The sequence below is a fragment of the Salvelinus fontinalis genome, chromosome 2 (genome assembly GCF_029448725.1).
Source record: "Salvelinus fontinalis isolate EN_2023a chromosome 2, ASM2944872v1, whole genome shotgun sequence".
Classification (NCBI taxonomy): domain Eukaryota; kingdom Metazoa; phylum Chordata; class Actinopteri; order Salmoniformes; family Salmonidae; genus Salvelinus; species Salvelinus fontinalis.
The window spans coordinates 100106162-100131029 of record NC_074666.1 but is presented as its reverse complement, the minus strand read 5'-3'; the positions used below and the strand labels follow the sequence as shown (position 1 = coordinate 100131029).

Below are 24868 nucleotides of genomic sequence, written 5' to 3'. Positions count from 1 at the left end.
TCTCTCTCCTTTATCTCTGCAGTGGATGTTCTACTCTGTTAGAGGATCAGTATCTCTCTATCCTTTATCTCTGTAGTGGATGGTCTACTCTGCCAGAGGATCAGTCCAGGTGTGCAGTGTGTCACCAGGTGCTGAGGAATCCAGTCTCTATCACCTGTGGACACAGGTTCTGCAGACAGTGCATCACCAGATACTGGGAGAAACCTGCTCCTTCAGGAGACTATGACTGTCCTCAGTGTAGAAAGAGATCCAGAACACGTCCTGTACTACAGTACCTGAGTGAACCTGATGATGCAAGAGTCTCTGAAAACAGTAATACCACTTGTACACGTGTGCTAAGTCAATACCTCAATATGATTTACAGTAGTTAACTACAATCATTTGAGATAATATAAGTTACTGTAGTTGTGGAAGATCCATGTTTCATCCTGTCAAAGAATGTGTCTGATACACATCCTTTTTACTCTTCCCTCTTAGTGGATGACAGCCTGCAGAGAGCCATAGTAAACCATAAAGACAGTCTGAAAAGGAGGTATGAATGTGTGAAAGAAGGCAAGGAAAAAGCAGGGCATCAAACTCCCCTCAACAGGATTTACACAGAGCTCTACATCACAGAAGGAGAGAGTGAAGGGGTTAACAATGAACATGAGGTGTGGCAGCTAGAGACAGCATCCAGGACACCAACCTCACATGACACAGCAATCCACTGCAATGACATCTTTAAACCCTTACCTGGCCAAGAGAGAAGCATCAGAACCGTGCTGACGAATGGCATCGCTGGCATTGGAAAAACAGTCTCTGTGCAGAAGTTCATCCTAGACTGGGCTGAAGGGAAGGCAAACCAAGATGTGGATATCATATTTATGCTTCCTTTCCGGGAGCTGAACTTGATTAAAGATCGGCTGTACAGTCTTCTCAGACTTTTAAATGACTTCCACACAGAACTAGACATAGGCAATGCAAAGAAACTCACTGCCTGTAAAGCTATGTTCATCTTGGATGGTTTGGATGAAAGCAGATTTCCATTGGATTTCCAGCATATTGAAAAGGTGTCTGATGTCACACAGGCATCGTCTGTTGATGTTCTGCTAAGAAATCTCATCAAGGGAAATCTGCTTCCCTCTGCTCTCCTTTGGATAACTACTCGACCTGCAGCAGCCAATCAGATCCCTTCAGGGTGTGTTGACCAGGTGACAGAGGTACGAGGGTTCAATGACCCACAGAAGGAGGAGTACTTCAGGAAGAGATTCAGTGATGAGGACCTGGCCAGCAGAATCATCTCACACATAAAGACATCAAGGAGCCTCCACATCATGTGCCACATTCCAGTGTTCTGTTGGATTTCTGCAACTGTCCTTGAACACATGTTGAGGACCGACAAGAGGAGAGAGATGCCCACGACTCTGACTGAGATGTCCATACACTTCCTGCTCATTCAGACCAGCCTGAAGAACCAGAAGTATCATGGAAGAGATGAGATGGATCAAGAGGATCTCATGGAGTCAGATAAGGACATTCTTTTGAAGCTGGGGAAGCTGGCGTTTGAACATCTGGAGAAGGGTAATCTCATGTTCTATGAAGAAGACCTGAAAGAGTGTGGCATTGATGTCAAAGAAGCCTCAGTGTACTCAGGATTGTGCACACAAATCTTTAAAGAAGAATCTGTGTTATTTCAGAGAATGGTGTACTGCTTTGTTCATCTGAGCATTCAGGAGTTTCTCTCAGCTGTCTACATGTACCATTGTTACACAACCAGGAACATGGATGAACTGAAGCCCTTCCTCAAGAGAAAGTCTAGAGCTGCGTCTGAAGAGCTAACCTTGCATGACCTGCTGAAGAGTGCTGTGGATAAAGCCTTGGAGAGTAAGAATGGACACCTGGACCTTTTTGTCCGCTTCCTTCATGGCATGTCACTGGAGTCCAATCAGAAACTCCTACGAGGTCTGGTGACACAGACAGAAAGCAGTCCAGAGAGCGTCGAGAAAACAATCCGATCCCTTAAGGTGATGCAAAGGAAGAACATCTCCCCTGAGAGGTGCATCAATCTCTTCCACTGTCTGATAGAGATGAAAGACCATTCAGTACAGGAGGAAATCCAAGAGTACTTGAGGTCAGAGGACAGATCCAAAAACCTCACACTTGCTCACTGTTCAGCGTTGGCCTACATGCTGCAGATATCAGAGGAGGTTCTGGATGTGTTTGACCTGAAGCAATACAAGACATCAGAGGAGGGTCGTAGGAGACTGCTCCCAGCTGTAAGAGGCTGCAGGAAAGCTCTGTAAGTATTCATGTAAATAAAGCACACCAAAATAAACTCTTAAAACTTCTTAGGGCTGAAATCCCGTTAACGGGATGATATGAAAACAGCCAGTGAAAGTGCAGGGCGCCAAATTCAAAACAACAGAAATTAAAATTCCTCGAACATATATGTGTATTATACCGTTTTAAAGGTAGTCTTGTTGTTAATCCCACCACAGTGTCCGATTTCAAATAGGCTTCACGGCGAAAGCACCACAAACGATTATGTTAGGTCACCACCAAACCACAATAAAAACAGCCATTTTCCCAGCCAAAGAGAGGAGTCACAAAAAGCACAAATAGAGATAAAATTAATCACTAACCTTTGATGATCTTCATCAGATGACACTCATAGGACTTCATGTTACACAATACATGTATGTTTTGTTTGATAAAGTTCATATTTATATAAAAAAATCTGAGTTTACATTGGCGCGTTACATTCACTAGTTCCAAAAACATCCAGTGATTTTGCATAGCCACATCGATTCAACAGAAATATTCATCATAAGTGTAGATGATAATACAAGTTATACACATGGAATTATAGATATACCTCTCCTTAATGCAACCGCTGTGTCAGATTTCAAAAAAACTTTACGGAAAAAGCAAACCATGCAATAATCTGAGAACAATAGTCAAATTAGCCGCCATGTTGGAGTCAACAGAAACCAAAAATTACATGATAAATGTTCCCTTACCTTTGATGATCTTCATCAGAATGCACTCCCAGGAATCCCAGGTCCACAATAAATGTTTGTTTTGTTCGATAATGTCTGTTATTTATGTCCAAATACCTCCTTTTGTTAGCGCGTTTGGTATACATATCCAAACGCTCGTTCTGGTCGAGCGTTACTTCGGACAAAAACTTCAAAAAGTTATATTACAGGTCGAAGAAACATTTCAAACTAAGTACAGAATCAACCATTAGGATGTTTTTATCATATATCTTCAATAAAGTTCCAACCGGAGAATTCCTTTGTGTCTTGAGGAGCAACGGAACGCAAGTGGATATCATGTGGAATGCGCGTGACCAGAAAATGGCTGACACCTGTTCATTCTGTTCTTATTCAGTCCCACAACACAGTAGAAGCCTCATTCAAATTTCTATAGACGGTTGACATCTAGTGGTAGCCCTAGGAAGTGCAACTTCATTCATATCTCAAGGGGATTTCAATGGGAACTGTGTTGAAAACCTACCAACCTCAGATTTCTCACTTCCTGTTTGGATTTCTCCTCAGGTTTTTGCCTGCCATATGAGTTCTGTTATACTCACAGACATCATTCAAACAGTTTTAGAAACTTCAGAGTGTTTTCTATCCAATACTAATAATAATATGCAGATATTAGTAACTGGGACTGAGGAGCAGGCCGTTTACTCTGGGCACCTTTCATCCAAGCTACTCAATACTGCCCCTGCAGCCATAAGAAGTTAAACTATAATTAAAACTGATTTAAAAAAAGTTGTTGCTGGCCTCCCTAGTGTCACTGCATCACTACAGATCCTGGTTCGATCCCAGGCTGTGTCGCAGCCGGCCGCGACCTTAGAGACCCATGAGGTGGCGCACAATTGGCCCAGTGTCATCCGGGTTAGGGGAGGGTTTGGCCGGCTGATGGGTCCTTGTCCCATTGCGCTCTAGCGACTCTTGTGGCTGGCTGGGCGCAATGCATGCTGACACGGTCGCCAGTTGTACGGTGTTTCCTCCGACACATTGGTGTGTCTGGCTTCCAGTTTAAGCGAGCAGTTTGTCAAGACGCAGTGCTGCTTTGCAGGGTCGTGTTTCGGAGGACGCACAGCTCTCGACCTTCGCCTCTCCCGAGTCCGTATGGGAGTTGCAGCAATGGGACAAGACTGTAACTACCAATTGAATACCACGAAATTGGGAAGAAAAATGGGTGAAAAAATAAATACAATTAACAAAAAAAGAAGACAATTAAAATGAAATAAAATTGCCGCATCAAGCCGTGTATCACGTTTTAAGATATGACCCAAATGCAGACAAGGTTGAAGAAACGAAAATGTATTCCTATAACAGGGCAATGCAAACGACAGGTCAAGGCAGGCAGGGGTCAATAATCCAGAGAGGGTGTAAAGGTACAGGACGGCAGTCAGGGTCAGGTCAGGCAGAGGTCGGTAATCCGGAGTAGTGGGGAAAAGGTACAGGACGGCAGACAGGGTCAGGTCAGGCAGAGGTCGGTAATCCGGAGTAGTGGGGAAAAGGTACAGGATGGCAGTCAGGGTCAGGTCAGGCAGAGGTCGGTAATCCGGAGTAGTGGGGAAAAGTTACAGGACGGCAGTCAGGGTCAGGTCAGGCAGAGGTCGGTAATCCGGAGTAGTGGGGAAAAGGTACAGGACGGCAGTCAGGGTCAGGTCAGGCAGGAATAGTCGAAACTGGGGAAAAACAAAACTATAGGAAGGACAGGAGCAAGGGAAAAGAGCTGGTAGGTCTGACGAACAAAAAGAACTGGCAACAGACAGAGAACACAGGTATAAATACACAGGGGATAATGGGGAAGATGGGCAACAAGCACAGAGACAGGTGAAACAGATCAGGACGTGACACCATGTATGAATGGTGTACACATTAGTCGTGCACTGGTAACTGTGTAAGGAAGGGAAGCTAAACGTACCGTTATAATAACTTGTCTGTCATGGTATTTACTCTGTGTTGACAGACTCACTGACTGTGAACTCACAGACACATCCTGTGAAGTGTTGGTCCCAGCTCTCAGTTCAAACTCCTCACACCTGAGAGAGCTGGATCTGAGTAACAATGACCTGAAGGATTCAGGAGTGAAGCTGCTCTCTGCTGGACTGGGGAATCCCCACTGTCAACTGGAGACTCTGAGGTCAGTGTTATTTTACTTGATCAGCAAGTGATAATTGTTCAGTACATCCATGTGTTGCTAATATAATAATGGGCCTTAATTGAGTGACTTTTATTTAAACTCACAGCCTGTAAAGCTATGTTCATCGTGGATGGTTTGGAGTCTATACCTGACGTTGTGTTGCTCTAATTAAACCTGGAGTCTATACCTGACGTTGTGTTGCTCTAACTAAACCTGGAGTCTATACCTGATGTTGTGTTGCTCTAACTAAACCTGGAGTCTATACCTGATGTTGTGTTGCTCTAACTAAACCTGGAGTCTATACCTGACGTTGTGTTGCTCTAACTAAACCTGGAGTCTATACCTGATGTTGTGTTGCTCTAACTAAACCTGGAGTCTATACCTGATGTTGTGTTGCTCTAACTAAACCTGGAGTCTATACCTGACGTTGTGTTGCTCTAACTAAACCTGGAGTCTATACCTGACGTTGTGTTGCTCTAACTAAACCTGGAGTCTATACCTGACATTGTGTAGCTCTAATTAAACCTGGAGTCTATACCTGACATTGTGTAGCTCTAATTAAACCTGGAGTCTATACCTGACATTGTGTAGCTCTAATTAAACCTGGAGTCTATACCTGACGTTGTGTTGCTCTAACTAAACCTGGAGTCTATACCTGATGTTGTTAATTAAATCTGGAGTCTATGTTGTGTTGCTCTAATTAAACCTGGAGTCTATACCTGACATTGTGTAGCTCTAATTAAACCTGGAGTCTATACCTGACATTGTGTAGCTCTAATTAAACCTGGAGTCTATACCTGACATTGTGTAGCTCTAATTAAACCTGGAGTCTATACCTGATGTTGTGTTGCTCTAATTAAACCTGGAGTCTATACCTGACATTGTGTAGCTCTAATTAAACCTGGAGTCTATACCTGACGTTGTGTTGCTATAATTACACCTGGAGTACGTTGTGTTGCTCTAATTAAACCTGGAGTCTATACCTGACATTGTGTAGCTCTAATTAAACCTGGAGTCTATACCTGACATTGTGTAGCTCTAATTAAACCTGGAGTCTATACCTGACATTGTGTAGCTCTAATTAAACCTGGAGTCTATACCTGACATTGTGTAGCTCTAATTAAACCTGGAGTCTATACCTGACATTGTGTAGCTCTAACTAAACCTGGAGTCTATACCTGACGTTGTGTTGCTCTAACTAAACCTGGAGTCTATGTTGTGGTGCTCTAATTAAACCTGGAGTCTATACCTGACATTGTGTAGCTCTAACTAAACCTGGAGTCTATACCTGATGATTCTTGAACAAATTATAATTCAAACTGATCAAATAAAGTTGTATGCACAGTGTTCACATTAGTCATGCACGGTAACAGTGTTAGCAGGGAAAGCTAAGCGTAACATAATACAACCTGTCTGTCATGTTATTTACTCTGTTGGCAGACTCACTGACTGTGAACTCACAGACACATCCTGTAAAGTGTTGGTCCCAGCGCTCAGTTCAAACTCCTCACACCTGAGAGAGCTGGATCTGAGTAACAATGACCTGAAGGATTCAGGAGTGAAGCTCCTCTTTGCTGGACTGGGGAATCCCCACTGTCAACTGGAGACTCTGAGGTCAGTATTCCTGTAGTTGGTCAACAAGTGAGAACCTTTTATTAGATCCAAATGTAATGGTTTTATATTAAACTGTTTACTCTGTATTGACAGACTCACTGGCTGTAAACTCACAGACACGTCCTGTGAAGTTTTGGCCTCAGTTCTCAGCTCAAACCCCTCACACCTGAGAGAGCTGGACCTGAGTAACAATGACCTGAAGGATTCAGGAGTGAAGCTCCTCTCTGCTGGACTGGGGAATCCCCACTGTCAACTGGAGACTCTGAGGTCAGTAATCCTGTAGTTGGTCAACAAGTGATAACTGTTCACCAGATCCACATGTGTTTGTAAAGGACTGAAATACACAATTTAATGTAAATCTGACAATCCACTCCCTTTGACTGACAATAAAGCTGCCACTTTCTTTTCACCATCAAAAAATAGAAGTTTTAAATCATGTTCAACTCTGCAGGTTGTCGCTCTGTGGAGTCGAAGAGGAAGGCTTTGATTCTCTGGTCTCATCTCTGAAGTCAAACCCTTCACACCTGAGAGAGCTGGACCTGAGCTACAATCACCCAGGAGACTCAGGAGTCAGACTGCTCTCTGCTGGACTGGAAGATCCACACTGGAGACTGGAGAAACTCAAGTATGTAGAGGGTTTGTTTTAATCTGTGTTGATGATTGACATACTGTAATAAAGCTTGAGACCACCTGAGTGGAGAGACAGGTACTGGTAGATCAGAGTAGACCACCTGAGTGGAGGGACAGGTACTGGTAGATCAGAGTAGACCTCCTGAGTGGAGGGACAGGTACTGATGATCAGAGTAGACCACCTGAGTGGAGGGACAGGTACTGGTAGACCACCTGAGTGGAGGGACAGGTACTGGTATACCACCTGAGTGGAGGGACAGGTACTGGTAGATCAGAGTAGACCTCCTGAGTGGAGGGACAGGTACTGATGATCAGAGTAGACCTCCTGAGTGGAGGGACAGGTACTGGTAGACCACCTGAGTGGAGGGACAGGTACTGGTAGAACACCTGAGTGGAGGAACAGGTACTGATAGATCAGAGTAGACCTCCTGGGTGGAGAGACAGGTACTGATCAGAGTAGACCTGAGTGGAGAGACAGGTACTGATCAGAGTAGACCTCCTGAGTGGAGAGACAGGTACTGATCAGAGTAGACCACCTGAGTGGAGGGACAGGTACTGTTGATCAGAGTAGCATAGTACTATCACCATCTTTGTATTAAACAGTATGGCGTCAGAGGTCTGAACACACCAACACACAAACCACAACCTGAGAAAAACATTTAGATACAGTACTTTATTACGTTCAAGTTCATAGGATAACGTGGATAAGATGTTGCCTATTAAATGTCAAATAAAAAATGTTGCACAATATTCCAAATGCCTGTATAGCAGAATCATTTTTATGAGCGTTTATGTCCCCTTGTTTTCATGTTGTCTTTTTGGTCTCGTTCGCTCCTTCTCTGCTGTGCACCTTCCCATTTTCACCAGAGATCTGTATCATGGGTATAACCAGATAATATTTGTGAAATGCTTGATAGAGTATGTGATGTAAACTGTTAATGAACAAACAAAGTAAAAACTCAAATAGACGTCTAGAAAAAGATCAAACCAAGTTTATTCACCCACTGGGTCAAACAACTGCAAAGACAAAGCATGATTACACAAGCTCATATATTTATATCCTCCTACTAGGCGGAGTCAACTCCTTGCACATCTAGACAGCCAATACATCTCTGTTGCTAGGCAGGAACTTAAGTGGTTCTTTCACTGGTGTAGTCACGGCCTTGTCTGATGCTAGAACCTTTGTGGGAGTTGAAGTGTATGCATGTGAGAGATAGGACTGTAGTAGGAGGGTCATTGGGGTGGGCCTCTCTGGCACCCCTCCCAGAGGTATCTTCTCACTTCATCTGTTGACTTGACCTCGAGCTGAATTACTCACTCCTCCCTAGTTCCTCAGCTGGCCTGCCTTATCAGGAACTGAAAGTGTTGCCTCCCTCCTTAGGAACAGAATATGAACTTTCTGGACTTCCCCTTGTCTTTCTGGACTTCCCCTTGTCTTTCTGGACTTCCCCACTCAGTACCTTTCCATACACCAAATTCTTATCCACCAATTAACCCCAACATGTAATCAGTAAGTTCTAGTATGGTAACTTGAATAAGTATATTTTTAAGCTAAAATCCAACAGTCCTTCCTTTTTGAATAGTAACTCCATACTGTTCAATATTATACAAACTTTGAAATGATTTATAAATGAACAGAAAATAAAATATGATTAATATTCTCATCAAAAAGAAAGGAGGACCAAGGCACTCTTCATATAATTAATTAAAATGCCTTTATTAGTATGACATGTTCAATAGAAACAAAGTTTTAAAAACCGACGCGTTTCGGCTGCATGGCCTTCGTCAACAAAATTGATTGGACACACCTAGTAAGCAATACTACATACATTAAAAGGTGAAATACTGTAGCTATGTTATCATAAAAACACAACTCCAAGCTAGAAGTATCAGAACACTTAGAAAGGTAGTTCTAACCTTAAATATGACTGGGAGAAGTGTCAAGAATAAGAAAGCAATATATTCCATAGTACACTACAACACAGCAAAACATGAACAACAACAGTCTATATACATAGCTGAGGGCAATTGAGCAAAATGTCCACTAGATGACAGCAAATGGAGCTACAGTATTTCACCTTTTAATGTGTATAGTATTGCTTACTAGGTGTGTCCAATCAATTTTGTAACCACTCCCTCTTCCAATTAGGGCTAATTGGAAAAGCTGTTTAAAAGAGGACATTGTATTCCTTTTTTTTTTTGTACTCGCTGACGAAGGCCATGCAGCCGGAACGCGTCGGTTTTTAAAACTTTGTTTCTATTGAACATGCCATACTAATAAAGGCATTTTAATTAATTATATGAAGAGTGCCTTGGTCCTCCTTTCTTTTTGATGACCAATTCACCCCTTTTTACCAAAGAGCACCTTCTATCTATCAAAACCTACTATTGTGTACCTTAGTAGCACTTCCCTTCCTCCCTCTTTCTACATGATTAATATTCTGTTGATTTGTATGTTTATACCTTCGAGAGTTATGGCCTCTGACTCTGTAATCTTCTTCCATGGCTTAATCTTCCATGGTTTTATAATCACACTATACACACTCTTACTCCACCCCCCCCCTTTTCTGCCATTACCCCTCCTGTTGTACAACTGATAATGACATTTCAGCTGGAGCTTTTGACTTTCTCTTCCTCCTTCGGGTTCCTGAGAGAGTGATAGACAAAGACTTGAAAAACAAAAGAAAACACCAAATATGACAAGTGTTAGTAATGCGTTAAGCTATGCATAATCATACAGTGCATTCGGAAAGTATTCAGACCCCTTGACTTTTTCCACATTTTGTTACGTTACAGCCTTATTCTAAAATGAATTAAAAAGAAAATCTCTGATCAATCTACACACAATACCCCATAATGACAAAGCAAAAACACTTTTCACATTTTTTGCAAGTTTATAAAAAAACAAAACTGAAATATCACATTTCCATAAGTATTCATACCCATTACTCAGTACTTTGTTGAAGCACCTTTGGCAGCGATTACAGCCTCGAGTCTTCTTGGGTATGACGCTACAAGCTTGGCACACCTGTATTTGGGGAGTGTCTCCCATTCTTCTTTGCAGATCCTGCCAATGCTCTGTCAGGTTGGATGGGGAGCGTTGCTTCAGAGCTATTTTCAGGTCTCTCCAGAGATGTTCGATCGGGTTCAAGTCCGGGCTCTGGCTGTGCCACTCAAGGACATTCAGAGACTTGTCCTGAAGCCACTCCTGTGTTATCTTGGCTGTGTGCTTAGGCTTGTTGGAAGGTGAACCTTCACCCCAGTCTGAGGTCCTGAGCACTCTGGAGCAGGTCTTCGTCAAGGATCTCTCTGTACTTTGCTCTGTTCATCTTTCCCTCAATCCTGACTAGTCTCCCAGTCCCTGCCTCTGGAAAAACATCCCCACAGAATGATGCTGCACCATCATGCTTCACCGTAGAGATGGTGCCATGTTTCCTCCAGACGTGACGCTGCCACCACCATGCTTCACCGTAGAGATGGTGCCAGGTTTCCTCCAGACGTGACGCTTGGTGTTCAGGCAAAAGAGTTCAATCTTGGTTTCATCAGACCAGAGGCCATTTAAGAATGATGGTGGCCACTGTGTTCTTGGGGACCTTCAATGCTGCAGCAATTTTTTGGTACCCTTCCCCAGATCTGTGCCTCGAGACAATCCTGTCTCGGAGCTATACAGACAATTCCTTCTACCTCATGGCTTGGTTTTTGCTCTGACATGCACTGTCAACTGTGGGACCTTATATAGACAGGTGTGTGCCTTTCCAAACCATGTCCAATCAATTGAATTTACCACAGGTGGACTCCAATCAAGTTGTAGAAACATCTCAAGGATGATCAATGGAAACAGGATGCACCTGAGCTCAATTTCGAGTCTCAAAGCAAAGCGTTTGAATAATTATGTAAATAATATTATTTCTGTTTGATATTTTTTATATATTTGCAAGAATTTTAAAACCCTATTTTTGTTTTGTCATTATAGAGTATTGTGTGTAGATTGAGGATTTTTATTAATTTAATCAATTTTAGAAAAAGGCTGTAACGTAATAATATTTGGAAAAAGTCAAGGGGTCTGAATACTTTCTGAATGCATGTATATGGCAAAAACCAAAGTTTGATAACATGACGATTCCAACTCTCCCGTAGTCTGACTTTATACCTTTGGGATACTGTTCTGCTGGGGTCCACAAAAATGAAGTCTCTATACTTATACCCAGACTTTCCCCTCAGGCTGCCGGTTTTACATGTGTTCGGACGCGATGTCATCCTCACTTCGCCTCTGTTTTCCCAGACAAACCCTCCCCCCTCCTGAGTCTAGGATGTACAATGAATCTCTGTGGCTAGGCAGGTGGTGCTATCGTCCCAGCCAGAGTCCAGAGCCTTTGGTGCTCCTCCACACATGTCCATCTCTTATCAGTAGGGAGTATACATTATTGGACCTTGCCTCAGTCCATTGTTAATTACCCGGACTCATAAACAGAGCTATTTGAGAATAAGCAACCCATTCCTACTCAAGTGAATATCATGATGCAAAACGTAGAGAGAATACAATAATATAAAACAGTGAAGCGATAAGACAGTGTTGTAGGGCAATAGTTCACAATCTATAGTATTACCTCTATCATATGACTCCTATCTCACCCTTAGGGAGATCATTCCATCTAACCCATAACACGTTCATCACTACTGCAAGGCCAATTATATAGTTATAAACATACTAAAACTTGCTCAAGTCAATTAGTCAGTTTCCAACAGTCCCTCATCTGGAACAATGATCACTCACATGTTCCACGCCACCTAGAATACATATTGACTTAAACAGGGAAGAGAGCGAATACGTGTTTAATCATTTCACACCACCTTTGATGAGAAGGAGATTGGGGCAAAGACCGTCCATCCGATCTGTTCTATGTCAATGGGACGCTAGATCTTCGCTGGGCTGTATGAACATTTGTTCCCTGTTGGATATCCCTCTCACTTCTACCCAGTCTTCCCCGATCATCAAAGACAGCTCACTAGCACCCTCTCCTTCATCCTCAGGTGTCAAAACAAGACTCAGACTACGAGCCTTGTAAGTAATTAATTGGACCGTATCGTCCAGAAAGCCATATGTATTAATGCGCTTTAACATTAGGATTCTGATGGCATCTTAAAACAAAGCCCATAGTATCGATGTTCCAATAATGGTTAGCCCCAGCTACAATCTAGTGGGTTTTCTGATAACCTCCCTCTCAGAGGTCAGGAAAAGATCACGTTTCCTCGGAAGAACCCTCCCTAGACTCACTGGGTTCTTACAAATATTTTATTAGTTTTAGAAACCACCTGCAGGATGAGCAGTGCAACCCCCCTCACTTTGTGCTCTCCTCACAGTTTAAGAGCAGTGCAACCCCCCTCACTTTGTGCTCACAGTTTAAGAGCAGTGCAACCCCCCTCACTTTGTGCTCTCCTCACAGTTTAAGAGCAGTGCAACCCCCCTCACTTTGTGCTCTCCTCACAGTTTAAGAGCAGTGCAACCCCCCTCACTTTGTGCTCACAGTTTAAGAGCAGTGCAACCCCCCTCACTTTGTCCTCACAGTTTAAGAGCAGTGCAACCTCCCTCACTTTGTCCTCACAGTTTAAGAGCAGTGCAACCCCCCTCACTTTGTCCTCACAGTTTAAGAGCAGTGCAACCCCCCTCACTTTGTCCTCACAGTTTAAGAGCAGTGCAACCCCCCTCACTTTGTGCTCACAGTTTAAGAGCAGTGCAACCCCCCTCACTTTGTCCTCACAGTTTAAGAGCAGTGCAACCCCCCTCACTTTGTCCTCACAGTTTAAGAGCAGTGCAACCCCCCTCACTTTGTCCTCAAAGTTTAAGAGCAGTGCAACCCCCCTCACTTTGTCCTCACAGTTTAAGAGCAGTGCAACCCCCCTCACTTTGTCCTCACAGTTTAAGAGCAGTGCAACCCCCCTCACTTTGTCCTCACAGTTTAAGAGCAGTGCAACCCCCCTCACTTTGTCCTCACAGTTTAAGAGCAGTGCTCTGTCTCTCCTTCTCGCCTTTCCGAATCATTAGAACTGTTGATAAATTATCCAAACCAAATTTAGTTCTTCACGTTGAATCTATCAGGACTATCACTCAAATTTAAGACCCTCAACTTAGTACACACCGACATTGTCAGAATGTACATTTACAGACGGGGGGGAAATATATACAGTACCAGTCAAAAGTTTGGACAAATATACTCATTGAAATAACACATATATGGAATCATGTAGTAATCAAAAAAGTGTTAAACAAATCAAAATATATTTAGGGTGCAAAGCTGTCATCAAGGCAAAGGGTGGCTACTTTGAAGAATCTCAAATATAAAATATATTTTGATTTGTTTAACACTTTTTTGATTACTACATGATTCCATATGTGTTATTTCATAGTTTTGATGTCTTCACTATTATTCTACAAAATTAGTAAAAATAAGCTAATAAGCTATTCTTCCAAGCTAGAATCCAACAAAACAGACGGGTGTACTTTCTTGGGGACCTGAAAATTGACTGGTTTTCATCAAGCTGTCCACAATTTTGTTTTATTTAACCAGGCAAGTCAGTAAAGAACAAATTCTTATTTACAATGATGGCCTAGGAACTGCCTTGTTCAGGGGCAGAACAACAGATTTTTACCTTGTCAGCTCAGGATTTGATCTAGCAACCTTTCGGTTACTGGCCCAACGCTCTAACCACTAGGCTACCTGCCGCTCATGAGGAAGTTTTTCACTGTAACCAGTGCCTGTAATCTGGTTCTGGCTATTAATCAACCTACCGTGGTGTTTACAAACACTACAGAAACTATATCATCCACATGTATTGATCACATTTTTACTAATACTGTAGATCTTTGTTCTAAAGCTGTATCCATACCCATTGGATGCAGTGATCACAGTGGCTATATCCAGGAAAGCCAAAGTTCCAACAGCTGGGCCTAAAATAGTTTATAAGAGATCATACAAAAGAGTTACCTGTGACTCTTATGTGGATGATGTTAAACATATTTGTGTGTCTGATGTGAATAATAAGGAGCATCCAGACGCTGCACTTGATGACATTGCTTCTTCCGATTATTGATAAACATGCATCTGTTATGAAACTGACTGTTAGAACTGTTGAGGCTCCATGGATTGATGAGGAATTTTAAAACTGTATGGCTAATAAGTCTGGCTGCACATCTGACTGGCTGATATAGTGCAAATTGAGAAATGATGACTATGACTAAAAATTACTAAACTCAACAAAAAGAAAAAGAAACTGTATTATGAAGCCAAGATCAATGATATAAAGATTGATGGGAAAAAAACTTTGGAGTACTTTGAATGACATAATGGGCAGAAAGACAAATTCAACTCCATCTTTCATCGAATCAGATGGATTTTCCGTCACAAAACCATTTAATGTTGCCAATTATTTTAATGATTACTTCATTGGCAAAGTGGGCAAACTTAGGCAGGAAATGCCAACAACAAACAGTGAGCCATCGTATTCATGCATAAAAAAAACGAATAAAATGTGTAAAAAAAAACCCCAGCATTGTAAGTTTTAATTTTGTAAAGTTAGTGTGGGAGAGGTGGATCAAATTTTTTTTTTGCAATATTGTTATACTTCTAGCATTGACAACGTGTATGCAAAGCTACAGAGGATGGTAGCTGACTATATAGCCACTCCTGTCAGTCATATTTGTCCTGAGGCCTGGTGGGTAGCCAAAGTCATTCTACCCAAGAATGGTAAAGCGGCCTTTACTGGTTCTAACAGCCGACCTATCAGCTTGCTGCCAGCTCTTAGCAAACTGTTGGGGAAAAATTGTGTTTGACCAAATACAAATACAATAAAATGTGTTGTTTTGTCACACAACACAATGCCACAGATGTCTCAAGTTTTAAGTAAGCGTGCAATTGGCATTTTGACTGCAGAGTTCACCAGAGCTGTTGCCAAATAATTGAATGTTAATTTCTCTACCATAAGCCGCCTACAATGTCGTTTTAGAGAATTTGGCAGTATGTCCAACTGGCCTCACAACAGCAGACCATGTGTAACCACGCCAGCCCAGGACCTCTACATCCTGCTGAAGAGTATTTCTGACTGTAATAAAGCCCTTTTGTGGGGAAAAACAGATTCTGATTGGCTGGGCCTGGCTCCCATGAATTTATTTAAATCGACTGATTTCCTTATGTGAACAGTAACACAGTAAAATCTTTGAAATTGTTGCATGTTGCGTTTATATTTTTGTTCAGTATAAATTGTTGTTTTTTGTCTGTAATGTCTTTTTTGTTATGTGTCAGATCCCAGTAAGGCTATCGCCATTGGCGTCAGCTAAGAGCCAATTTATCCTTGATCTGAAAATGTGGTCGGAGACTCCATATGGAGGGTCTGATGCAATTGTGGAGCCTCTGGAGGCTCGCCGAGGCCAAATTGAGCTCCGTACCGCATCGCTATGCGCCTCCCAAATTTTGTAACAATGCAGAGGGCTCCGTATAGCTCTGCATTGACATGATTGGTTGACGGTAGGGGGGGCGGGAGGTCCTGTATAAACAAGCTCACTTCCATGACAACTCCCTTCACAACAGCTCTGCGCTGCTCGTCGAAACGCAAGAAGTATGAATGCCCTGACTTTTGCACAGGCCGTGTCACTGTAAATGTTGCACGGCCAATGCAGACATCGGATTGACCGTGTATCGCCTTTAAAGGCCTCATCTTGCTTCAGTTCAGCTGGCAGCTAACCAAAGTTTGCTAGGCGAACCAAACGAGTGGCAATAGTACTGTTTGTCCATTTTGAGACTCCGTAGCCTCAAAGTAGTCAGAATTAACCTAAAATAACTCAAATCTGCCATACATTTTTACGTTTTTGCAGAGGAGATCTTAGTCGCGCAGTTTTACATCTAACTACGATGTTTGGTGCAGTATTTCTCAATGAACAGATGTCAACAAAGACTTTATTGAAGAATTCCTACAGTTGACCAATCATGGACAAAGGGGAGTACAGTCGTGGCCAAAAGTTTTGAGAATGACACAAATATTAATTTTCACAAGGTCTGCTGCCTCAGTTTGTATGATGGCAATTTGCATATACTCCAGAATGTTATGAAGAGTGATCCGATGAATTGCAAAGTCCCTCTTTGCCATGCAAATGAACTGAATCCCCAAAAAACATTTCCACTGCATTTCAGCCCTGCCACAAAAGGAGGCTTCAGGACGCCCAAGAAAATCCAGCAAGCGCCAGGACCTTCTCCTAAAGTTGATTCAGCTGCGGGATCGGGGCACCACCAGTACAGAGCTTGCTCAGGAATGGCAGCAGGCAGGTGTGAGTGCATCTGCACGCACAGTGAGGTGAAGACTTTTGGAGGATGGCCTGGTGTCAAGAAGGGCAGCAAAGAAGCCACTTCTCTCCAGGAAAAACATCAGGGACAGACTGATATTCTGCAAAAGGTACAGGGATTGGACTGCTGAGGACTGGGGTAAAGTCATTTTCTCTGATGAATCCCCTTTCCGATTGTTTGGGGCATCCGGAAAAAAGCTTGTCCGGAGAAGACAAGGTGAGCGCTACCATCAGTCCTGTGTCATGCCAACAGTAAAGCATCCTGAGGCCATTCATGTGTGGGGTTGCTTCTCAGCCAAGGGAGTGGGCTCACTCACAATTTTGGCTAAGAACACAGCCATGAATAAAGAATGGTACCAACACATCCTCCGAGAGCAACTTCTCCCAACCATCCAGGAACAGTTTGGTGACGAACAATGCCTTTTCCAACATGATGGAGCACCTTGCCATAAGGCAAAAGTGATAACTAAGTGGCTCGGGGAACAAAACATCGATATTTTGGGTCCATGGCCAGGAAACTCCCCAGACCTTAATCCCATTGAGAACTTGTGGTCAATCCTCAAGAGGCGGGTGGACAAACAAAAAAAACCAAAATCTGACAAACTCCAAGCATTGATTATGCAAGAATGCCCAGAAGTTAATTGACAGCATGCCAGGGCGGATTGCAGAGGTCTTGAAAAAGAAGGGTCAACACTGCAAATATTGACTCTTTGCATCAACTTCATATAATTGTCAATAAAAGCCTTTGACACTTATGATATGCTTGTAATTATACTTCAGTATTCTATAGTAACATCTGACAAAAATATCTAAAGACACTGAACCAGCAAACTTTGTGAAAATGTATATTTGTGTCATTCTCAAAACTTCTACGTCTGTAGACTTTGGCTCCCGAACTTAGGCTTGTGTACCCGAACAGCTATAAAAAAAAAACTTACCGAAGTCCGTCACCCCCCCCCCCAAAAAAAACAATGTTGTCATAATATATGCACAAACTCTTCTGAACTGTTTCGACTGGGAAGCAGATGCTTTAATGGGACGCCTTAATGGGAATCCAAATAAAATATCTGCCTGTGTGTGTTCGTTTGTGTGCGAGTGTGTACATTTACTGTCTGTTCTCCGGCTCCCCTCACAGTGTGGAACCTGGTGGAGTGGAAACAATCGAACCTTGGCCTAGAAAATGTGAGTGTTGACTGTTGTGAAGAATTAGCTTGTTATTATTCAGTCTTATTTCAAGATGATTCAAATAAATATATTGTTTCAGAGCTTGATAAGTGAGTTATGTATGTGTGGTTACACACTAATAGGACTTCACTTTGTTGTGGTTATATTTTGATGTGTGTGTTTTATATGACCATAGAGTATATGCCTTTAGAAATGATTCATACCCGTTGACTTATTCCCCATTTTGTTGTGCCACAGCCTGAATTCAAAATTGATTAAAAAAATAACCTAATGACAAAGTGAAAACATGCTTTTAGAAATGTTTGCAAATTTATTGAAAATTAAATACAGAAATATTTAATTTACATAAGTATTCACACCGCTGAGTCAATACTTTTTAGAAGCACCTGTCACGCCCTGACCTTCGAGAGCCTTTTTATTTCTCTATTTGGTTAGGTCAGGGTGTGATTTGGGTGGGCATTCTAGTTTTTCTATTTCTTCGTTGGCCGGGTAGGGTTCCCAATCAGAGGCAGCTGTCTATCGTTGTCTTTGATTGGGGATCCTACTTAGGCAGCCTTTCCCACCTTTAGTTTATAGGATCTTGTTTTTGTACTGCTGCTTTCCAGCCCTACAGAACTGTGCGTGTCGTTTTGTATTTGTTGTTTTTTCGGTGTCATCAAAGAAAGATGTACGCCTACGACGCTGCACCTTGGTCCGATCCTTCTATCGACAAACGTAACAGCCTATATACCTGGATTGTGCAACATTTGCCCATTATTCTTTTCAATAGTCTTTGAGCTCTGTCAAATTGGTTGTTGATCATTGCTAGACAACCATTTTCAGGTCATGCCATAGATTTTCAAGTAGATTTCAGTAAAAACTGTAACTCAGTCACCCAGGAACATTCACTGTTTTCTTGGTAAGCAAGTCCAGTGTAGATTTGCCCTTGTGTTTTAGGTTATTGAATTAATCTCCCAGTGTCTGGTGGAAAGCACACTGAACCAGGTTTTCCTCTAGGATTTATCTTTTCATTTAATTAATTTGTAAAAAAAAAAATATTATAAATAAATAAATAATTAAACCATTGACATTGTGTTATTGTGTATAGGCTGTTGGATTCGGCTAAACTTTGAACATTGAGATATTAAAGACATGATAGATCAGATGCATAGTATATAAAGAGTGAGAAGTTAATGGTTCTTTGTAGAAAGAGAGAGTGGCTATGAAATGTGCTGGATGGACTGGAGGGAGTCACGGGAGTGTGATAGGTGATAGGAGAGGACATCTGTGGATTAGGGGAAGGAGGGGTTGAGGTCAGGAGGTCAGGTCAGATCCCCTGAAGGGAGTAATAAGGGTTTAGTATCCTGTTACCCTCCTCCTGTGGAACCAGAAGATGTAAGGATTGGAGAGAAGGAGGAGTGTCTAAAGTGGAGTATATATACTTGTAATGGAGGGAACATGTCTGTCTGAATACAGCTGTGTCGGTCCTTTGGGAAGAATTAAATTTGGTTAAGCTTCTCTTGCGTCCGTGAATTATTTACTCTGAAAGAAATTTACCTAACAAGGCCATTGACAAAAAAATCTCAATTTAATCAATTTTGAATTCAGGCTGTAACAATAAAATGTAGAGCAAGTCAAGGGGTGTGAATACTTTCTGAAAGTACTGATCATTAAGTCTTAAATTAACTTTATATGAAGATTTACAATATATTGTGTCTTGGTGTCCCCCATCAGATGACTGTGATCTCACACTGGACCCAAACACAGCAAACGAACAGCTCTCTCTGTCTGAGGACAACAGAAAGGTGACACGTAGGAGAGACAAGCAGCTGTATCCCGATCACCCAGAGAGATTTGAGATCAGGAAACAGGTGCTGTGTAGAGAGGGTCTGACTGGGCGCTGTTACTGGGAGGTAGAGTGGAGTGGGAGAGGGGCTTACATAGCAGTGACATATAAAGGAATCAGCAGAAAAGGAGTGGGTAATGACTGTGTGATTGGATTAAATGACAAGTCCTGGACTCTGCTCTGCTGTGAGAACCGTTATACTGCCTGGCACAATAATAACTCCAATACCATAGCCGCTCCCTCCTCCAGCTCCCACAGAGTAGGAGTATATCTGGACTGGCCAGCCGGCACTCTGTCCTTCTACAGAGTCTCCTCTGACACACTGACCCACCTGTACACATTCACCTCCACATTCACTGAGCCCCTCTATCCAGGGTTTAGGTTTTACTATGACACCTCAGTGTCCCTGTGTCAGGTGTAGGGCTGACCCCATTTAGTCGACTGGTCGATTGTTTGGTCGATAGGCTGTTGGTCAGCCAAGAGTTATTTAGTCAAGCAGTGGCAAATATATATAAAAATGTAATGGCACGTGAGACAGCTGTTTGATTGACTTATCCATTGTGGATGTCGCAGGGATGGAACACCTTGTTATTTCACCTTTATTTAACCAGGTAGGCCAGTTGAGAACAAGTTCTCATTTACAAATGCGACCTGGCCAAGATAAAGCAAAGCAGTGCGACACAAACAACAACATAGAGTTACACATAAACAAACGTACAGTCAATAACACAATAGAAAAATCTATGTACAGTGTCTGCAAATGTAGAAGTGTAGGGAGGTAAGGTAATAAATAGGCCATAGAGGCGAAATAATTACAATTTAGCATTAACACTGGAGTGATAGATGTGCAGATGATAATGTGCAAGTAGAGATACTGAGGTGCAAAAGAGCAAGAGGATAAGTAACAATATGGGGATGAGGAATTTGGTTGTGCTATTTACAGATGGGCTATGTACAGGTACAGTGATCGGTAAGCTGCTCTGACAGCTGATGCTTAAAGTTAGAGAGGGAGATATAAGACTCCAGCTTCAGTGATTTTTGCAATTCGTTCCAGTCATTGGCAGCAGAGAACAGATTTTATCTGCAACTGTTTTGTCGAATTTGCCTATGACCTGTAAAAGTTAAAGGAAGTTTCCCTGGTTGACAGCCATGTCGTTTTCTATGTCTCCTCTCTGTGAAAGTCCCTGGTATTCAGTGTAACGCAGTGACTCCACAACTGCTCTCATATACTCTCTGTTCTCTCAGACTATTTTCGAATGCCCATCACTTAGAGCACTGCATATTGTTGAGCCAGACTCTTTCTGAATAGTCCACTCATTCCACGCTGTCATTGCATATTTATGATCCACACTAGCATTGTGTGTTTTGAACGAACTTGTCGCCTTCTTCCAGTTCTGGTAGCCATCGTGGGTAAATGTCACTTTCTCTCCACCATGGTTTCCTGGATGTTGAAAGTGGCGGCATACAAAACAGAAAGCACGGTCATTTGAAATAGAATATTCCAGCCATTTGTAATCCTCATATCATCTACGATTCAAGTAGCAATCCTGCTGTCCAACTTTTGTGGCTGGATAACACAGAAGAAGAGGGTGCCTTGGTTCTTCAACAGGTGACTGGCTTAAATCAGAGGGAGCGGTGGCTGTGCTAACAGCGCAGCTAACCGTGGCTGTGGAGCAGCTAGCAGCGGCTGGAGCTGCCTCACGTCGTGGCTGTGGAGCAGCTAGCAGCGGCTGGAGCTGCCTCACGTCGTGGCTGTGGAGCAGCTAGCAGCGGCTGGAGCTGCCTCACGTCGTGGCTCACAATTTTCTCTCTCCGACTCATCTTTCTTATCTCCCTCTTCTTCTTTGGCCCCCTGGGGACAGGGTCTGGGTCTGGATTTTCATTTTCTACCCGCACTCTTCTCTTGATCAGAAAACGGTCCATCGCAACAGGGCGAGATGGGCGACTAGCTAGCTAGAAGTTAGCTCACATAAATCAGCTTCTTGATATGACACACCTGTCAGGTGGCTGGATTTTCTTGGCAAAGGAGAAATGCTTAGTAATGCTAACTCGGGGCGGCAGGTAGCCTAGTGGTTTGAGCGTTGGACTAGTAACCGAAAGGTTGCAAGATTGAATCCCCGAGCTGACAAGGTAAAAATGTGTCGTTCTGCCCCTGAACAAGGCAGTTAACCCACTGTTCCTAGGCCGTCATTGAAAATAAGAATTCGTTAACTTAACTGACTTGCCTAGTTAAATAAATAAAAAATAACAGGGATGTCAACAAATTTGTGCACAACATTTGAGAGAAATAAGCTTTTTGTGCTTGTGGAACATTTCTGGGATCTTTTATTTCAGCTCATAAAACATGGGACCAACACTTTACATGTTGCGTTGATATAATTTCCACCTCCAGAAATGAGCCCAATAAGATATTGGTAAAAATTACGTTAAAAGGATTTTAACATATTGGACCATATAACCTGTATAGATGGTCTATTATCAGATGTTAAATGATTTTAACATATTGTACCATATAACCTGTATAGATGGAATATAATCACATGTTAAATGATTTTAACATATTGGACCATATAACCTGTATAGATGATATATAATCAGATGTTAAATGATTTTAACATATTGGACCATATAACCTGTATAGATGGTCTATTATCAGATGTTAAATGATTTTAACATATTGTACCATATAACCTGCATAGATTTTCATTTACATTTTAGTCATTTAGCAGACACTCTTATCCAGAGCGACTTACAGTAGAGTGTATACATTTTATTACATTTTACATACTGAGACAAGGATATCCCTCCCCGAGCCTGGGCGTGAACCCAGAGACTCTGGTGGCGCAGCTAGCACTGCGATGCAGTGCCCTAGACCACTGCGCCACCCGGGAGGTGGTCTATTATCAGATGTTAAATGATTTTAACATATTTTATTTGCTATCTTTCTTACCATTATCTGTGTATTTGCATTTCAATGTGATTTCAACCATCATTTTTCTGTGGGATTGTCATGTTTATTCAACTTTAGTTTTAGAAGTGGGGGGGCATAATTTTTTCATTATTATTATGTAAAAAATTGTTGGATAACCACTCCAAACACCCTACCAGACCTATCGGAGGAATCCACATGGTCCCAAAGCACACTGTTGCCTCGTTTTGTATCACATTCCAATTATAAAACTGGGGGGGGGGACAAAAATGCAATTTCAGAATGTGGAGGGGACGTGTCCCCAGTGAAAGTTGCACACCTGGATAACTGTATCACTGCCTGTCTCATGGAGAGTGTGAGGGAGTGTGTCATGGTGGGATGGCCTGAACTCAGAGTCTGATAGAATACCAAGGGAAACCACAGTAACTGGAGTAAAACATGGTGGAACAAAGCCAGCTGGCAGTAACTTCACTGACTGCTGTTTGCCTTGGTTTTTACTTAGATTTTGTAGTTACAGCAAATTTGAAACTCCATGTTCTCTGAAACAGAAGGTAATAGAACCCGGACACTTTGTCACAAGATATAACAGAAGATAATTGAACCAGGACACTTTGTCACAATATATAACAGAAGGTAATTGAACCAGGACACTTTGTCACAAGATATAACAGATACTACTAAGCCTGATTTCAGTCTGAACTCCTCTTTGACCAAATGTGTAGCAGCAGTTTGCAATTGTATGGCAGAATAGCTGTGCACATAACCCTAATACCTCTTCATGGACTACAGTTGAACATTGTCTTGTTTTAGGGTGTGACCTGGTATGGTCTGATTGAATTACAGCAGTTATTTTAACAATGCTGGTTATAAATATTGTTGACATTCATCCAAGGAGACCTTGACTTGCATTACACTCACTGCAGAAAAACATTCCTATAAATGACCCCTAAAATACTGATGACCCCTAAAATACTGATACTGCACTCTGCCTTGGTATGACCTTAAACAGCTAAATGGGTAATGAAAAAGCTAAGTACTGTCGTGTCTTTGACCATGCCAGATTAATTGCTATGACATGCTATTCTATAAAATAATTTCTCCGTAATGAATAGTACCTGATTGAACTAATCATGTAAATATGAATTAACTAGAGAGGGACACCACAAAAGAATATTTATAGAGCTGTTATCTTTCGAATAAACTCTTAAAGATTTAGTAATATTTTACTAAATAGCAGTCACATTATTCGTCATTTTATTCAGTCTCATCTGAAAGTTGTAAGTCCTTGATTATCTGCAAGAATCCTGGCTAACAAGTTGAATCAGCAATACAAAATTGGGTTTAATTATTTATTTACTAAATACCTAACTAATCACACAGAAACACACATACACAATTAAATCATAGACATCACAAATTACGTCACAGAAAAACGTCCCTAGCGGGCGGAATAGATATGACAGCTTGTTACACAAAGGAAAGGGGGTTGAGTCCTAGTGAAAGAGCGGGAGACTTGAGACTTGAACATAGGCGAGCTGTACTATCGTAAATACAGTATCTTATGCATTCTAAATTACCGCCCATTTGAAGAGAAAATGCAATGAATATTTACTCTGAGCTGCGCTTCAGTAGGTTGGTGGTAGATGGCCCGTGTCGCCAACCCGAGTCCTCTGTCCTTTGAAGAATGTCTCTGGTAGTCACGGGAACGTTGTGTGTATTAGACGGGATACTTGGACTGTCCTTCCGAACCTGCGTTTAGCTGTTGCTAACTCCAAGGCTAGGAGATATCACTTCTGTAGTGAATACGAGTTCAAAGTTCATACCATTCACAATCAAAGTCCATGCTGATGTTGGCTTCATCTATAGTGATTATCTGAACCATTCTGACCCTGGATCGTCATCCTAGAGTACCCGGAACAGGAAGTTATATCCTTGTTCGTGGCTTTATATAGTGGAGGGAGAGGGGTGTGTCTGAAAAGTCTATTAACCCATGCCTCTTCACAGGGGCGGACCACTGTGAGCAGAGGAAAACTTATGAAAGCACAGATCTCTCATTTGGAAGCTAAAATTACATTTCACCTCTTCACAAATAATGTCATATTCAAACATTTGAATTAAACAACAATTACATGTGAATCCGATATCTCTGACATTTAGACTTTCCACAGTAGAGTTTTTGTCGTTCTATCATTGATGAGAATGTGTC

General features: G+C 42.1%; 1 protein-coding gene across 2 annotated transcripts in view; it reads left to right on the top strand.

The window, feature by feature from the left end:
- LOC129833183 (NACHT, LRR and PYD domains-containing protein 12-like) overlaps positions 1-23902 on the top strand; it is a 30917-nt gene extending 7015 nt beyond the window's left edge. The window contains exons 5-12 of one of the 2 annotated variants that reach the window (XM_055897561.1): positions 77-312; positions 478-2278; positions 4975-5148; positions 6589-6762; positions 6856-7029; positions 7214-7387; positions 17859-17905; positions 19622-23902. In XM_055897561.1, the coding sequence (XP_055753536.1) occupies positions 77-312; positions 478-2278; positions 4975-5148; positions 6589-6762; positions 6856-7029; positions 7214-7387; positions 17859-17905; positions 19622-20154 (3313 nt within the window). In that variant the 3' untranslated portion in view covers positions 20155-23902. The remainder of the gene's footprint in view (positions 1-76; positions 313-477; positions 2279-4974; positions 5149-6588; positions 6763-6855; positions 7030-7213; positions 7388-17858; positions 17906-19621) is intronic. The other variant, XM_055897571.1, reaches the window with a different exon arrangement.
- The last annotated feature ends 966 nt before the right edge of the window (positions 23903-24868 follow it).